The 13,247-nt window shown below is 40.7% G+C and overlaps 1 protein-coding gene across 24 annotated transcripts in view; it reads right to left on the bottom strand.

Moving 5' to 3' along the window:
* Positions 1-13,247, bottom strand: part of adgrb2 (adhesion G protein-coupled receptor B2) — a 341,068-nt gene that overhangs the window by 32,884 nt on the left and 294,937 nt on the right. For 15 of the 24 annotated variants that reach the window (XR_013190423.1, XM_077196031.1, XM_077196034.1 and 12 more), the window contains 3 exons: positions 12,107-12,205; positions 9,219-9,390; positions 209-301 (listed from right to left, as the gene is read on the bottom strand). Coding sequence is in view for 23 of the 24 variants with exons in the window: in XM_077196031.1 (XP_077052146.1) it covers positions 209-301; positions 9,219-9,390; positions 12,107-12,205 (364 nt within the window). In the remaining variant the exon portion in view is untranslated. The remainder of the gene's footprint in view (positions 1-208; positions 302-9,218; positions 9,391-12,106; positions 12,206-13,247) is intronic. The other 9 variants (XM_077196041.1, XM_077196028.1, XM_077196033.1 and 6 more) reach the window with 3 other exon arrangements.

Here is a 13,247-nt window from a genome sequence, read left to right as displayed (position 1 = left end):
AAGGAAACAGGACACAGATGGGAGCTGGCCAGGATTTTTAACCAGCAACCTCTGTAGAATAGTCTTTCGCATTCGGTGAGCCGCCTGCTCCAGTTTACAATACAACACCCACTTGAAATACAATCACCCAGTAACCCATGCTGTTTAGGAGAGGAGTCGCCCCTCTGCGAGTTCCACATGAGATGAGATGGAATGGAATGCTATTCACCATGATCTGCACCTGGCCGTTCTTGCAGGAGTCCGGGGAGTTTTCACTGTCGTCTTTGCAGCCACCCATCCTGCAGCGCACTGCATCCTGAACCTAAGGTGGGAAGTCATGAGATTCAACCAGAGTAAATCATAGAGGCTCAAAATCGAAATCTAAAAGCATGAAATATAAAACAAGAGAGCAATCAATCAAATACGAAAACATCATCATTTCAAACCTCTATAATGACAATTACACAGCAGCAGACTATTAGGATTCTATGATGCATCCTGATGTGGACGTGGATGATTGTGCATAGATGCAGTTATAGACCATAATCGATATCAGCCTACTAAAGTTTCTCTGATGTCATACGTCACATACGCGCTTGTCTCACTTGCGTAAAATGGCGGAGAGAGTTGAAACACAAAAGCAAGTAATACAAATATTTTACACTATTTTACCATAGCGTGTGTGTGTGAGTGAGTGTGTGTGTGTGTGTGTGTGTGTGTGTGTGTGTGTGTGTGTGCATATGTGCGAGTGTGTGTGCGCGCGTTATTGTAACTCTACTTGACAGTTGCATGTGCTTTTAGTATTTACTAGTGTTTATTAGTTCTAAATGCTCCTGTCTTCAGCTGTGTTCAGATTTAAATTTTGTTTGACTACATACAGGAAGTGTACTTTCTTGGAGCAGATAAAATAAAAAAGAGTTCACTACTTGTAATAATTGACGGAAATGTAACCATGTGCAGAAATATTGCAACGCATTGTGATGCCTTGTGATATTGAATGAAATCGTTGACATGATAATCATAATCAAACTGAATCATGAGACCAGTGATGATTCACACCCCTACAGAATATGGTTTTCAGTCCTGTTTGTGTTTATATCTAGTTCAGGTATAAAAGAGAGTGTCAACTGCATTTTATAAGCATAGTGAGCTTAACATTTAGGTTAGTATGGTGAGAGAATGGACCATAGAATCAGCAAGAGTTGGATACGACTGAAATGTAATGAGAGAGTGAGAGTGTGTTCTACAATGCAGATTTTAACATTTTATAATAATTAAATACTTTTTACAATCGATATCTGTCATTTTTGTTTAGCCATTCAGTGTTAACGAAGAGGAGTTATGTTATTGTTTTTTGTTAACTGCTTTTCATTATAGTCATCCATCACTGCATAACATGTAGAGTGTCATTGATTCTTAAGATTGTTACATCATTATTAGAAAAAAAAAATGAATAGGAGGGGTGAATATCTTTCCACAATCGTGTAAAGGTTTACATGGAACTAATGATGAATGTACATATCCTAAAGGCAATAGAGGATTCTATTCACTCAGGAGAATCTATTGGTTTAATCTAGTTACTTTAGTAATCTATAAAATAAAACACTGCAGTGAGCCTGTTTGCATTTCTGCAGTAAGGGTTTACAGAACAGCAGTTGCATATGCTCTACAACAATAGCGAGGAAGACAATCTCTTTCATAAAAAAAAAGACAACGTGATAGGCTGTTTCCCCTGACGACAGTGTAGTCTTAGCAACGGGATGCCACTCATTTGCATATAAATTTATGGCCAAAACGCCTACAGAATGACCAAGTGAAAGCACAGTGTCTCCTAACTGGGAAGATCAGAGTTCTTATTGCCAACAAAGACACAGCAGATAATAACTGAGCTTTTCTTACACTATCTGGATGCACATCAGGTGATAAAATCACAAGAGGACAGAGTTAAATACTGATGTAAACTGATGTCTTAGACTACGTTCAGAGTGCAATTTTTTTGCTCACATGTGACTCAGATCAGTTTGTCTTATGACAGTGTGAACATCACAAACCACATGGAATCTGATATTTTAAAATCGATGTGTGCCACTTCCATATGTGGTACTAAATCAGATACAGGTTCAAAGAATTTCAAAGAATTTACATACCCAAGGTTATCAAAACAGTTGCGAAAGGTACAGCTCATACAAGCAAAACACAAACACTGCTCTCTTTTTCCGTATCTTCATTTTTGTTTGTTTTTTTCAAATTGCCAGCAGATAAATTCGCTGGCTTCCGTGGCAGATCACACTGTAAATAAATGCATAATCACTTACTTTAATGTCCTCTGTGTTTACCTCCGTATGACATCGTGTTGCGTTACATCTTTTTATCGTTCTTTAGTGCATGCGGGTCAGTTCAGGACCATGATCTGTTCGCAGTGGAATATGATATTGGCCAAATTTAAAACAACAAAGTGAACAGCTATACAAAAAAAATCGGATCTGATCAATACATCGAATTGAGTACTAAGGCTCGCAGTGTGAACTTAGCCTGAGGAATGCACTTTGATTTACTTTCAGGAGTGAAAAATTTGCAAAACTTTTACCTTTAAGGTTTCAACAGCTTGTCACTTCGGCAGTACCCCTAAAGGGACAATTTTGTACACTGATATGTGCCCTTAAGGTACTACTATGAGGGTAAACAAGGTACAGAGATATCTCTTTGAGAGTACTGTCCCAGTGACAAGGTGTTGTATCCCTAAAGGTACAATTTTTGCACATTTCTTCCGAGAGTGAACCACATTCTGGGAGTGGTTCAGGAAACATGAGCATATTGCATAACTCAGCCTGATCTCATTTGTATTTGTAGATGTAATGTAAATGTAAAGTTTACACATACATATACAGGTCTTGATACAGCACTCTGGGAACAGCCTATTTGTTCAGAAATTTCTTTCTGTGTCTTACCCTCTTGCTTGAGGGTGTCAATGATGGCCTTCTGGACAGCAGTCAGGTCGGCAGTTTTACCCATGATTGCGGTTTTGAGTAATGAAAAAGGCTGGGAGTTTTTAAAAGCCTCAGGAATCTTTTGCAGGTGTTTAGAGTTAATTAGTTGATTCAGATGAGTAGGTTAATAGCTCGTTTAGAGACCCTTTTCATGATATGCTAATTTTTTGAGATAGGAATTTGGGGTTTTCATGAGCTGTATGCCAAAATCATCAGTATTAAAACAATAAAAGACCTGAAATATTTCAGTTGGTGTGCAATTTTTATCATTACATTATGGAAAATAATGAACTGTATCACAATATGCAAATTTTTTGAGAAGGACCTGTATATTTGGTTAGGCTATAAGCTGAAACTTACAATAGACTTGGGTAAAGTGTTTGAATCCGCCCCCAGAAATAAACAACAAAATCAAATGGTTATAATGTCAAATTGTGTATTTGAATGTGATACCACTGAACACATTTATTAATTTAATTTATTAAATACAATGAAATCTAAATTTTAATTTCATGAATTCAATGTCATGAACCTAATGTTTTATAAAGGATCATGTGACACTGAAGTCTAGAGTAATGATGCTAAAAATTCAGCTTTGCATCACAAAATAGAGTTCAAGATGGCGCCGAGTATGGCTGCTGCGTTGCGAGCTCCGTCACAACATGGTAGTTTTTTGTTTGTTCTGTTTACAGTTCTTTTGTTTTTTGTCTCGGATGTTGTCTGTCTTATTCAGTACGACATACAAACACTTTTGGACATTGGTTCCGCAATCGAACACCGAAAACCGGACTTTCATTTCTTCAGTGATGCCCCGCTGTTTACAAACACGGCAGCGGAGCCCTTTGTCTGGGCAGCTTGGCCGCGGAAACGCAGCCGGAGAAGGGGAAGAAGAGCCGGCGTTCTCGTCAGAGTAAGACGGCGTGCAAATCGACCCCCGCTTCCCAGTATTCTGCTAGCAAACGTTCAGTCTCTAGACAACAAGCTCTGTGAGTTGAGAGCGCGGATCTCTTTCCAACGGGAGACGAGGGACTGCTGCATTATCTGCCTTACAGAAACTTGGATGTCTGCTGAGATTCCAGACTCGGCCATCGAAACCGCGGGGTTCTCAGTGCACCGAGCGGATAGAGTTAAAGACCTCTCAGGTAAAAGCAGAGGTGGGGGTGTTTGTTTTATGATCAACAAATCCTGGTGTGATCAGAGGCACGTACATTCTATCAAGTCTTTCTGCTCTCCTGATCTGGAATTTCTCATGCTTCTGTGTCGACCATTCTGGCTACCGAGGGAATTCACAGCGGTCATTATCACGGCTGTGTACATTCCCCCACAAGCCGACACAGACCGGGCACTAAAGGAACTGTATGGGGAAATAAGCGAGCAGGAAACCGCGCACCCTGAGGCCGCGTTCATTGTGTCCGGGGACTTTAACAAAGCCAACTTCAAGAAAATAGCACCTAAATACCACCAACACATAAACTTTAACACACGAGGGGACCGGGTTTTGGATCATTGCTACTCCCCTTTCCGGGATGGCTACAAATCCCTCCCCCGCCCACCTTTTGGCAATTCGGATCACTCTTCCGTTCTCCTTCTGCCCGCTTACAGGCAGAAACTGAAACAGGAAACACCCGCCCTCAAAACGATCCAGTGCTGGTCGGACCAATCAGACTCTATGCTTCAGGACTGTTTTGATCACGCGGACTGGGAGATGTTCCGGTCGGCCTCTGATGACGACATCGAGGCTTATGCTGACAGCGTAACATGTTTCATCAGGAAGTGCGTAGAAGACGTTGTTCCGATCAAAACAATACGGATTTACCCGAACCAGAAACCATGGATTAATGGCGATGTTCGTGCAGCACTCAACGCGCGGACCTCCGCTTTTAACTCCGGGAGTGCGGAGGAGCAAAAACAAGCAAGTTATGCCCTCCGAAAAACTATCAGAGCAGCAAAACGCCAATTCAGGGACAAGATTGAAGGACAGTTCAACACCACCGACTCTAGAAGCATGTGGAAGGGAATTAATAGCATTACGGACTATAAAGGAAACATAAACTCCACAGTGAACAACACTGCCTCTCTCCCAGATGAGCTGAACACTTTTTATGCTCGATTTGAGGGAACTAACATCCCCCTCGCGGAGAGAGTTCTCGCGGCTGAAGCTACAGAGGTTAGTACACTCTCCGTCTCTGTAGCGGATGTAACCCGATCTTTCCGTCGGGTGAACATCCGTAAAGCCGCGGGTCCAGACGGTATTCCGGGCCGCGTCATCAGAAAGTGCGCGAACCAACTAGCTGGTGTTTTTACGGACATTTTCAATTGGTCCCTCTCCTTGTCTGTAGTCCCCACATGCTTCAAAACGTCCATCATCGTACCTGTACCGAAGCAAACCAACATCACCTGCTTAAATGACTGGCGCCCTGTTGCTCTGACCCCCATCATCAGTAAATGCTTTGAGAGACTAGTCAGAGATTACATCTGCTCTGTTCTACCTTCCTCACTGGACCCACTGCAGTTTGCATACCGCAATAACCGCTCCACTGATGATGCTATTGCATCTACAATACACACTGCTCTCTCCCACCTGGAAAAGAGGAACACATATGTGAGAATGCTGTTTGTAGACTACAGCTCAGCATTCAATACCATAGTGCCCTCCTTGCTTGATGTGAAACTCCGGGCTCTGGGCTTAAACAGCTTGCTGTGCAGCTGGATCCTGGACTTCCTGTCAAACAGACGCCAGGTGGTTAGAATAGGCAGCAACATCTCCTCATCACTGACCCTCAACACTGGAGCCCCACAGGGCTGTGTTCTCAGCCCACTCTTGTACTCCTTGTACACATATGACTGCGTGGCAACTCACAGCTCTAATTCCATCATCAAGTTTGCTGATGATACTACGGTCGTAGGTCTGATCACCGACAACGATGAAACGGCCTACAGAGAGGAGGTGCTCACTCTGACGCACTGGTGTCAGAGGAACAACCTCTCCCTCAACATCAGCAAAACCAAGGAGCTAGTGGTCGACTTCAGGAAGAACGACAGAGAACACAGCCCCATCACCATCAATGGAGCACCGGTGGAGAGAGTCAGCAGCTTCAAGTTCCTCGGTGTCCACATCACAGAGGAACTCACATGGTCCGTCCACACTGAGGCCGTCGTGAAGAAGGCTCATCAGCGCCTCTTCTTCCTGAGACGGCTGAGGAAGTTTGGAATGAACCGCCACATCCTCACACAGTTCTACACCAGCACCGTCGAGAGCATCCTGACTGGCTGCATCACTGCCTGGTTTGGCAATACTACCAGCCGTAACCGCAAAGCCTTGCGAAGGGTGGTGCGCACTGCCAGCCGTATCATCGGAGGTGAGCTTCCCTCCCTCCAGGATATATATGCCAGGCGGTGTGTGAAGAAAGCTCGGAGGATCATCAGAGACTCTAGCCACCCGAGCCATGGGCTGCTCTCACTGCTACCCTCAGGCCGGCGGTACCGCAGCATCAGGACACACACCAGCCGACTCCATGACAGCTTCTTCCCACAAGCAATTAGATTTCTAAACTCTTGATCCCTCATGATCAATAACCATAAACATTCTAACTGTCAACACAGCACAACATAACCTACTGCATTTACATAATATATATATATATATATATATATATTTGCACCTTACGAGTATCTATTCTATGTATAATTACCTCTTTTTGTATTTTTGTATACTGTTGTATATTGTAAATTGTTGTATATTGTATATTGTTGTATATTGTAAACTGTTGTATATTGTACATTGTATATTATTTATTGTTCTGTTAGTGTATATGGTACTGTGAGTAATTGTGCGCACATTAGATGTGTAATCTATGTAAATCTGATGTTTGCTGTAATTGTTTTCGTCACATCGTGTCATACTGCTATGTTGCTCGGAACTGCACCTAAGAATTTCACCCACTGTTGCACTTGTGTATATGGTTGTGTGACAATAAAAGGATTTGATTTGATTTGATTTGAAAATATACTGATTTAACTATTTTTAATAAAATAAATGCAGACTTGGTTAAAATTAGATACTTCTTTCAAAAACATAAAAAAAAAAATCTTACCGACCCCCAAACTTTTAAATGGTTGTGAACAGACTTTTCAGAACATTTTTGGTTTGCCTGATCTCAGACCTAGACAAATCCCATCACAAGTGTTCACTGGAGGCACATTTTAGACATGTTAATTCTACAACATGTTGAACATATCCCAAGTGGTTGATCTGACACAACCTTTACGGTTTGCAAAGGTTACACGCTGAACAAATGACACACTAATCTACTGGCGGCCTCAGAATAACATCAAACATATGCTGTTGAAACACTTTATTTATTGACTGCACATTTTCTGCACTGTTTAGTAAATCCCTTCTCTTTCTATTCAACTGAGCATGAGTTATCATGCTGCAACACTATTCACTGGCGTAGACCGGAATATGTAATCAGTCTGCCTCCCTCCCCACAACTAAAATTATGATGTGCAGGAACACTAGGCTGTTTCGCAAGACAGAGCAAGAGACGGTCTCATTCTCAGTTTGTTTATGGATGACTGTCTGCTGAGTCAAAGCTGTAGACGTATCAGAGTGACAGCCGATGGCATGCCTTCTAGACTCTCTCTATCTTCACTAATGCATGAGAACAAACTATTCCCACACTCATTTGCCTGTGCAAATCACAAATACTGCCTTTCCATTGTTGGCTCAGCCATTTCAAAGCGTAATTCGCACATCAAACTGCACATAGCGCAAGTATCCGGTGCACAAACTCCACTCCACTCCCTTGTTTTGCTAAAGCTATTAGGGATTACATCAAAGCCTTGCCAGGGATTTTCATATATTTACTAAAATAATACCAGGATTTATTTTACTCTAATCCTTTGGTTTTGCGATATTGATTTAACATATATGGCTTAGCGATTTGGAACTGATTTTTTCTCTCCCTTCTCAAACTCCCGCAGCATATTTTAATTTACCCGATGCATGAAAGTCAGCCACAGTTATCACAGGACATGCTGGAGAGTTGAAGCTGTCACATTTTGGCTTAAGTGTGACTATAGTTTTACCCATAATATGATTTATTTATGGCTGCTCAGATCAACCCATTATAACGTGAAAGTAGTGCATGCTATTTCGAAAAACTGATTGTCTCAGCCAAGTTTTACTCTTAAGTGGACTGAAAAATAATGGACTCAAATAAAACTCCTCCTGCAGTCTACATTTAAACACACCTCTGACTGTCCTCTAGGACTGGCAGTATAACAGTGCAACATTTACTTTTTATAATGTTATGGCCAATCACACACACAAAGGGCCCTATCATACGCAACGCAACTAGTTTTAGCCTGACGCAATTATCATTTTAATTTTTTTATCATTTAAGTTATCATTACAGTTATCATTATCCTGCGCCACGTTATTTAAATAGCAAATGCATTAGTGCCCATTTATGCGCTCATGGGCGGGCTGGTCTGAAAACAAGGTGTTTTCAGGTGCATTGTTGGGACGTTACGTTGCTATTTTAAGGCAACTGAAATAGACTGCGCCATTGACCAACTGAGACCTGGTTATTTAAAGGGCACATTAGTAATATGTGCCTATAGGCAGGTCCACAACGTGCGTACACTCTGGTTATTACACACACAGGGACGCACGCGCAGCAGCACATAAACATGCCAAATATTAAACATCAAAGGATTACAATGTAAAAGATTAATATTTTGTGTAAATAAAGATAGGGTGGAATCCGACTTGTCTCGTAGATGATCTGCTGCTTTAACCACGCGCACGAGCAGATCCGTTTCCTCACTAGCGTTCAGTCTTTCCGCTTGCAAAATCTGCCATGTAAATAGCGATCCGCCATGGCGCGAGTGCAACAGGCTTTTAAAGGGAATGGGAGATGAGATTCTGATTGGTTTATTGCACGTTAGACCCAAAACACACCCATTATTCATTAAGAGAATAGGGCCAACCCTTTTAGACGTATGCACCGGGCACGCCGTCCATTTTTCCCGTCGTTTAACTAGCAAAAGTGGATTTGGACACACCCTAAGTGCACTTGCGCTGTGCGCTTTAGACCATGCACTTAGAAAGTTTAAATAGGGCCCATAATATTGTAATGGGAAAGGATGCCATCTAAGACAGGGGTTTTTAATCTCTCTGATGCTAGGGTTATCCTTAAAAGACCCTAGTCTCATCTCACATTCAGAAAAAAAGTAACCACTGACCTCTCGGCGCATGGCACAGTGCACAGTGATGATGACGAATCCCTGGACTGAGTCAAAGACGGCGAAGAGCACCTGGAAGAGGGTTGATCGGCGGTCTGTGATGGCCAGCACAGCTGACATCCACGTGAGCGCCAGCAGAGGGAGAACAACACAAGAGCTCCATAATGACGCCCTATGAAGAGAGAGTACAGAGCAAAATTCATTTCATCCTTCGTTCAGCAAGGTGGTGACATCACTGCACCTGGAATCATTAGCCATTAAGATCAACTATTATCACGATTAGAGTTTTGATGGAGCGTTGATAAGGTTTAGAGACCAGCACAGCAACACTGACAGTTAACTGAGAGTCAATCCAGCGTAAATTTATGCGTAATGAGTGGTAATAATTAACAACCTGAAATCCCAAATCAAGTGGTTGCTATATTTTGTGTGTGCCACATACTGAGTATTGAGAGAGTATATTTAAAAACATACCAGTTACCAAATTTCCCACCATATGTAGAAGATTTTTTAAGTATCATATTTATAAATAAACGACATATGTCGTAACTTGGTAATGATATTAATATTTAGGGTAGCAATTTATTTTACAGTCCTGTTTCGCATGTACATACTAAATACTTATAGCAATTACAATACTGGTTTATAACTAGGTAGGTACTAACCCTGAACTTTCCCTTGAACCTAACCATAACCCATGTAGTTACCTTATGTTACCAGTACTTTATTGGGTAAGTACACTGTAAGTACACATACTGTAAAATAAAGTCTAACTATATTTAGCAATGACATTATTATTGGGTAACACTTAATTTCAATAGTCCAATTTAGACATTCTACTAAGTAACTTTGCAACTACATGTCAACTACCAGTCAGTCAACCAGTCATCAGAGTAATAATATACTAATACAGTCTATAGACGGTCTGCTTATTATCTGCTAAGAATTTATTTTAATGCTCCCCAACAAACAATCTACTGACTAGAAGTTACTTTGCAAGAACATGTAAAATTATTCTTCTAAGCCTAAACCTAACCAAACAGTCTAATAAAAGTTAGTTGACATTTAGTTCCAAAGTTACTTATAGTATAATATCAAAAGTGGAATTGAAATAAAGTGTAACCTATTATTTTTATTTTTTTATTTAATTCACAGACACACATGGTCAGTCCAGTTAGGACACACTTTCACATTACTCTCACAAATAATTGCTGTTCATAATGCTGAGCACTCATGCTAACATGCCCTGATAGATTCCCAACATGTTGCTAATGCTACATGAGTGTTTTGGTTCTGCATCATGCAGAGCCTATTTAGATAAATATTAGGTGTCAGTAAGGACTTGTCTGCTTAAGCTCAGCGAAGCAAGGGCTCACCACAGCTGGGCATCAATTTAACATCTTCACGCTGCACTGACTCAGTCTCCTGCATGTGACTGCAATGGGACGGACATTAGCAATGAGACAGAGATTTGCTCCTATATGCAAATCTACTAAATTATTGCTCATGCTCATACAAGAGCAATGCAGAAATAGGAAGACAAGGTTGACTTGGTAAATGTCAAATAGCATGACTCAATTTAATAGTCCTCCCCTAACTAACTGTGGAGAGAAAGCATGGGGTTTGGATGGAGCAGGAACTCCGGTATTAAAGGAAATGAGGATATTGGTGGGATCATGTGAACATGGTCCACCAAACTTCCTTTAGGAAGTCCTCTTCATTAATTTCTATAAATGGAAGTTGTAGTATGGTGCCACACACACATGCCCCATATTTATGCACAGATAGCTGAGACAGAAAAAAAAAGAAGCAGACATCAAGAATGAGATGAGGAACAACAAAAAATAAATATTGACAAAGAGAAAGAGGAACAGAGAAGCGATATCATTCATTTAATGATCATTTCAAAACATGACTCCCTCCAGCAAATAGAGGAGAGAAGTCCAATTTACCCAAAGCCAAAAGAATCAGAGGTGGCCCTTGATCCACACTCTGGTTCTTTACCTCTTCAAAGAGCACACCGTGTTTGTGTTTATGTGTGTGTTTTTGCAAAAGTCTACAGTCAACACAGCTGAAGACATAGAAAAGAAAATCCTGTTAGGAATATTTTTGTCTGATTTTCTAGTTTAAATATTTAAAATCCTTGAAATAAGATAATTAACTAAAATTACAACATTAGCATACTGTAGTCAGACTGGATCTTGAATACAAGTGTATTTTGTCTTACTGCATGCAGTGAAATATCTTATTTTCACGTTTTTAAATTTTGCACTAAATACAAGTGAAATAATTTGCTTGTGTGGCAAGACATAATATACTTGAATGACAATATTTTAATAACACGCCTTATGTTTCACAATTAGACACAAAATGCTGAAGAACAGGGTTTTTGCAGTGCAAAAGATGCATATGAACACGCAACAAAACAAAACAAAACAAAACAAAACAAGCAAGAACAAAAGCAAAGCTAAGCCAAGAAAAACATCAAATTATAAAAAATAAAATAAAATAAAAACATGCACTGAATGAATGGCCCCTAACCCTTGGACACTTTTATAACTCAATTGCAAAATGTTTTGCAGTGAGTCCTGTAGGCTTATGTTTGAAAAAATATATATGAACGTTTAAAGAATTTATTTTTGTAATGTCTATTCAATTATTTATAATATTGTAATGCCTTAAATGATCTTCTTTGAGGGAATTTCTCAGCAAAGATTTAAAAAAGTGATTTTGCAGTGTAGTTCTGGAGTGTGCTGACAGGAGGGTGGCTCTTTGAAGAGTTTCTGTTTCTTACTGTCAGTGTTGGGCTCTAGAGAGATAAAGAGAAAAAAGGAAAGATATGGAGAGAGAAAGTAAGAGACAAAAAGAGAATATGGAATGAGACTAACATGGCGCTGCTGGCGGTAGAGCTGGACAGGGCGGTACTGGAGATCACGCCACACTTGGAGCATTTCAGGAGCAGCCTGCTACGCGCTTCCAACGGCGGACTTCAGGACCCAATACACACACACACAACACACACACACACACACACACACACACACACACACACACACACACACACACACACACACACACACACACACACACACACACACACACACACACACACACACACACACACACACACACACACACACATATATATATATTCACATGGGGAAGAGATTGATATGACACACAAAAGCAGGGAGATCCAGCCATACACCCACATTCATGCCAATACATTCAAACGGCACGATGGTAAAAGGTTAAATGCAGATTGGAGAGGAATTGCAAATGGAATATTTTGATAATGACAACAAAACAAGTACATAAGGAAAGGGAACACATAAAAGAGAGGAAAAAGAAAGAGAAAGACAAAATTAAAGTAATGCCAAGAGAACAGAATTAAGCAATGAACAACAGCAACGGCAGAGTGAGATCTGTAATGACTGTCACAGCGTGAAAGTAGCTTGTGTGTGTGAGAGAACGAGACAATGAAGGCAGGAAAATGATAAAACGGAGAGAAACACAGTAGAATGCAACCACAGATCATTAACAATCAGCAGATGAGGCAGATGGGAGCTGCAAAGACTAACCTACTTCAGCTGCTCACTGAAGTGTGTGTTTGTGTGTGAAAACACGAGTAAGACTGATGCAGAGAGAAGGATAGTCTCTCGCTGTTGACACACTCACACACACACCTGATACCGCTCGTGACCCTTGATTTGGCATTGTTAGAAAGCAGACCAGCACGTCCAGGTTGGTTTCCCTCAGGTCATTAACCAGGAAGTTCAGTTTTTAATGAACCTCGTTACAATCCCCCTCAGCTTTAGAAATAAAGGTCTGGGGTGTAAAAGTGGCACTAAAGATTTAAAGGAGAACAAATACTTCCCCTATCAATAAAAATGTGTGAATATATGAATAAAAATGTGTTTTGTCTTGTTGCATTGGGATACATTTTTAAAATAAAGGAAATGTATGCTAAAACCATTTGAAAAAAAATCACCAATGAAACAAATACATTCTATTAAACAGTTTTGCTTC

Source organism: Siphateles boraxobius, unplaced genomic scaffold (assembly GCF_051911475.1).
Source record: "Siphateles boraxobius isolate OS27281-9 unplaced genomic scaffold, OSU_SipBor_1 35, whole genome shotgun sequence".
Taxonomy (NCBI): domain Eukaryota; kingdom Metazoa; phylum Chordata; class Actinopteri; order Cypriniformes; family Leuciscidae; genus Siphateles; species Siphateles boraxobius.
Note: the sequence above shows the minus strand (reverse complement) of the source record. Positions and strands in the feature narration are given on the sequence as shown.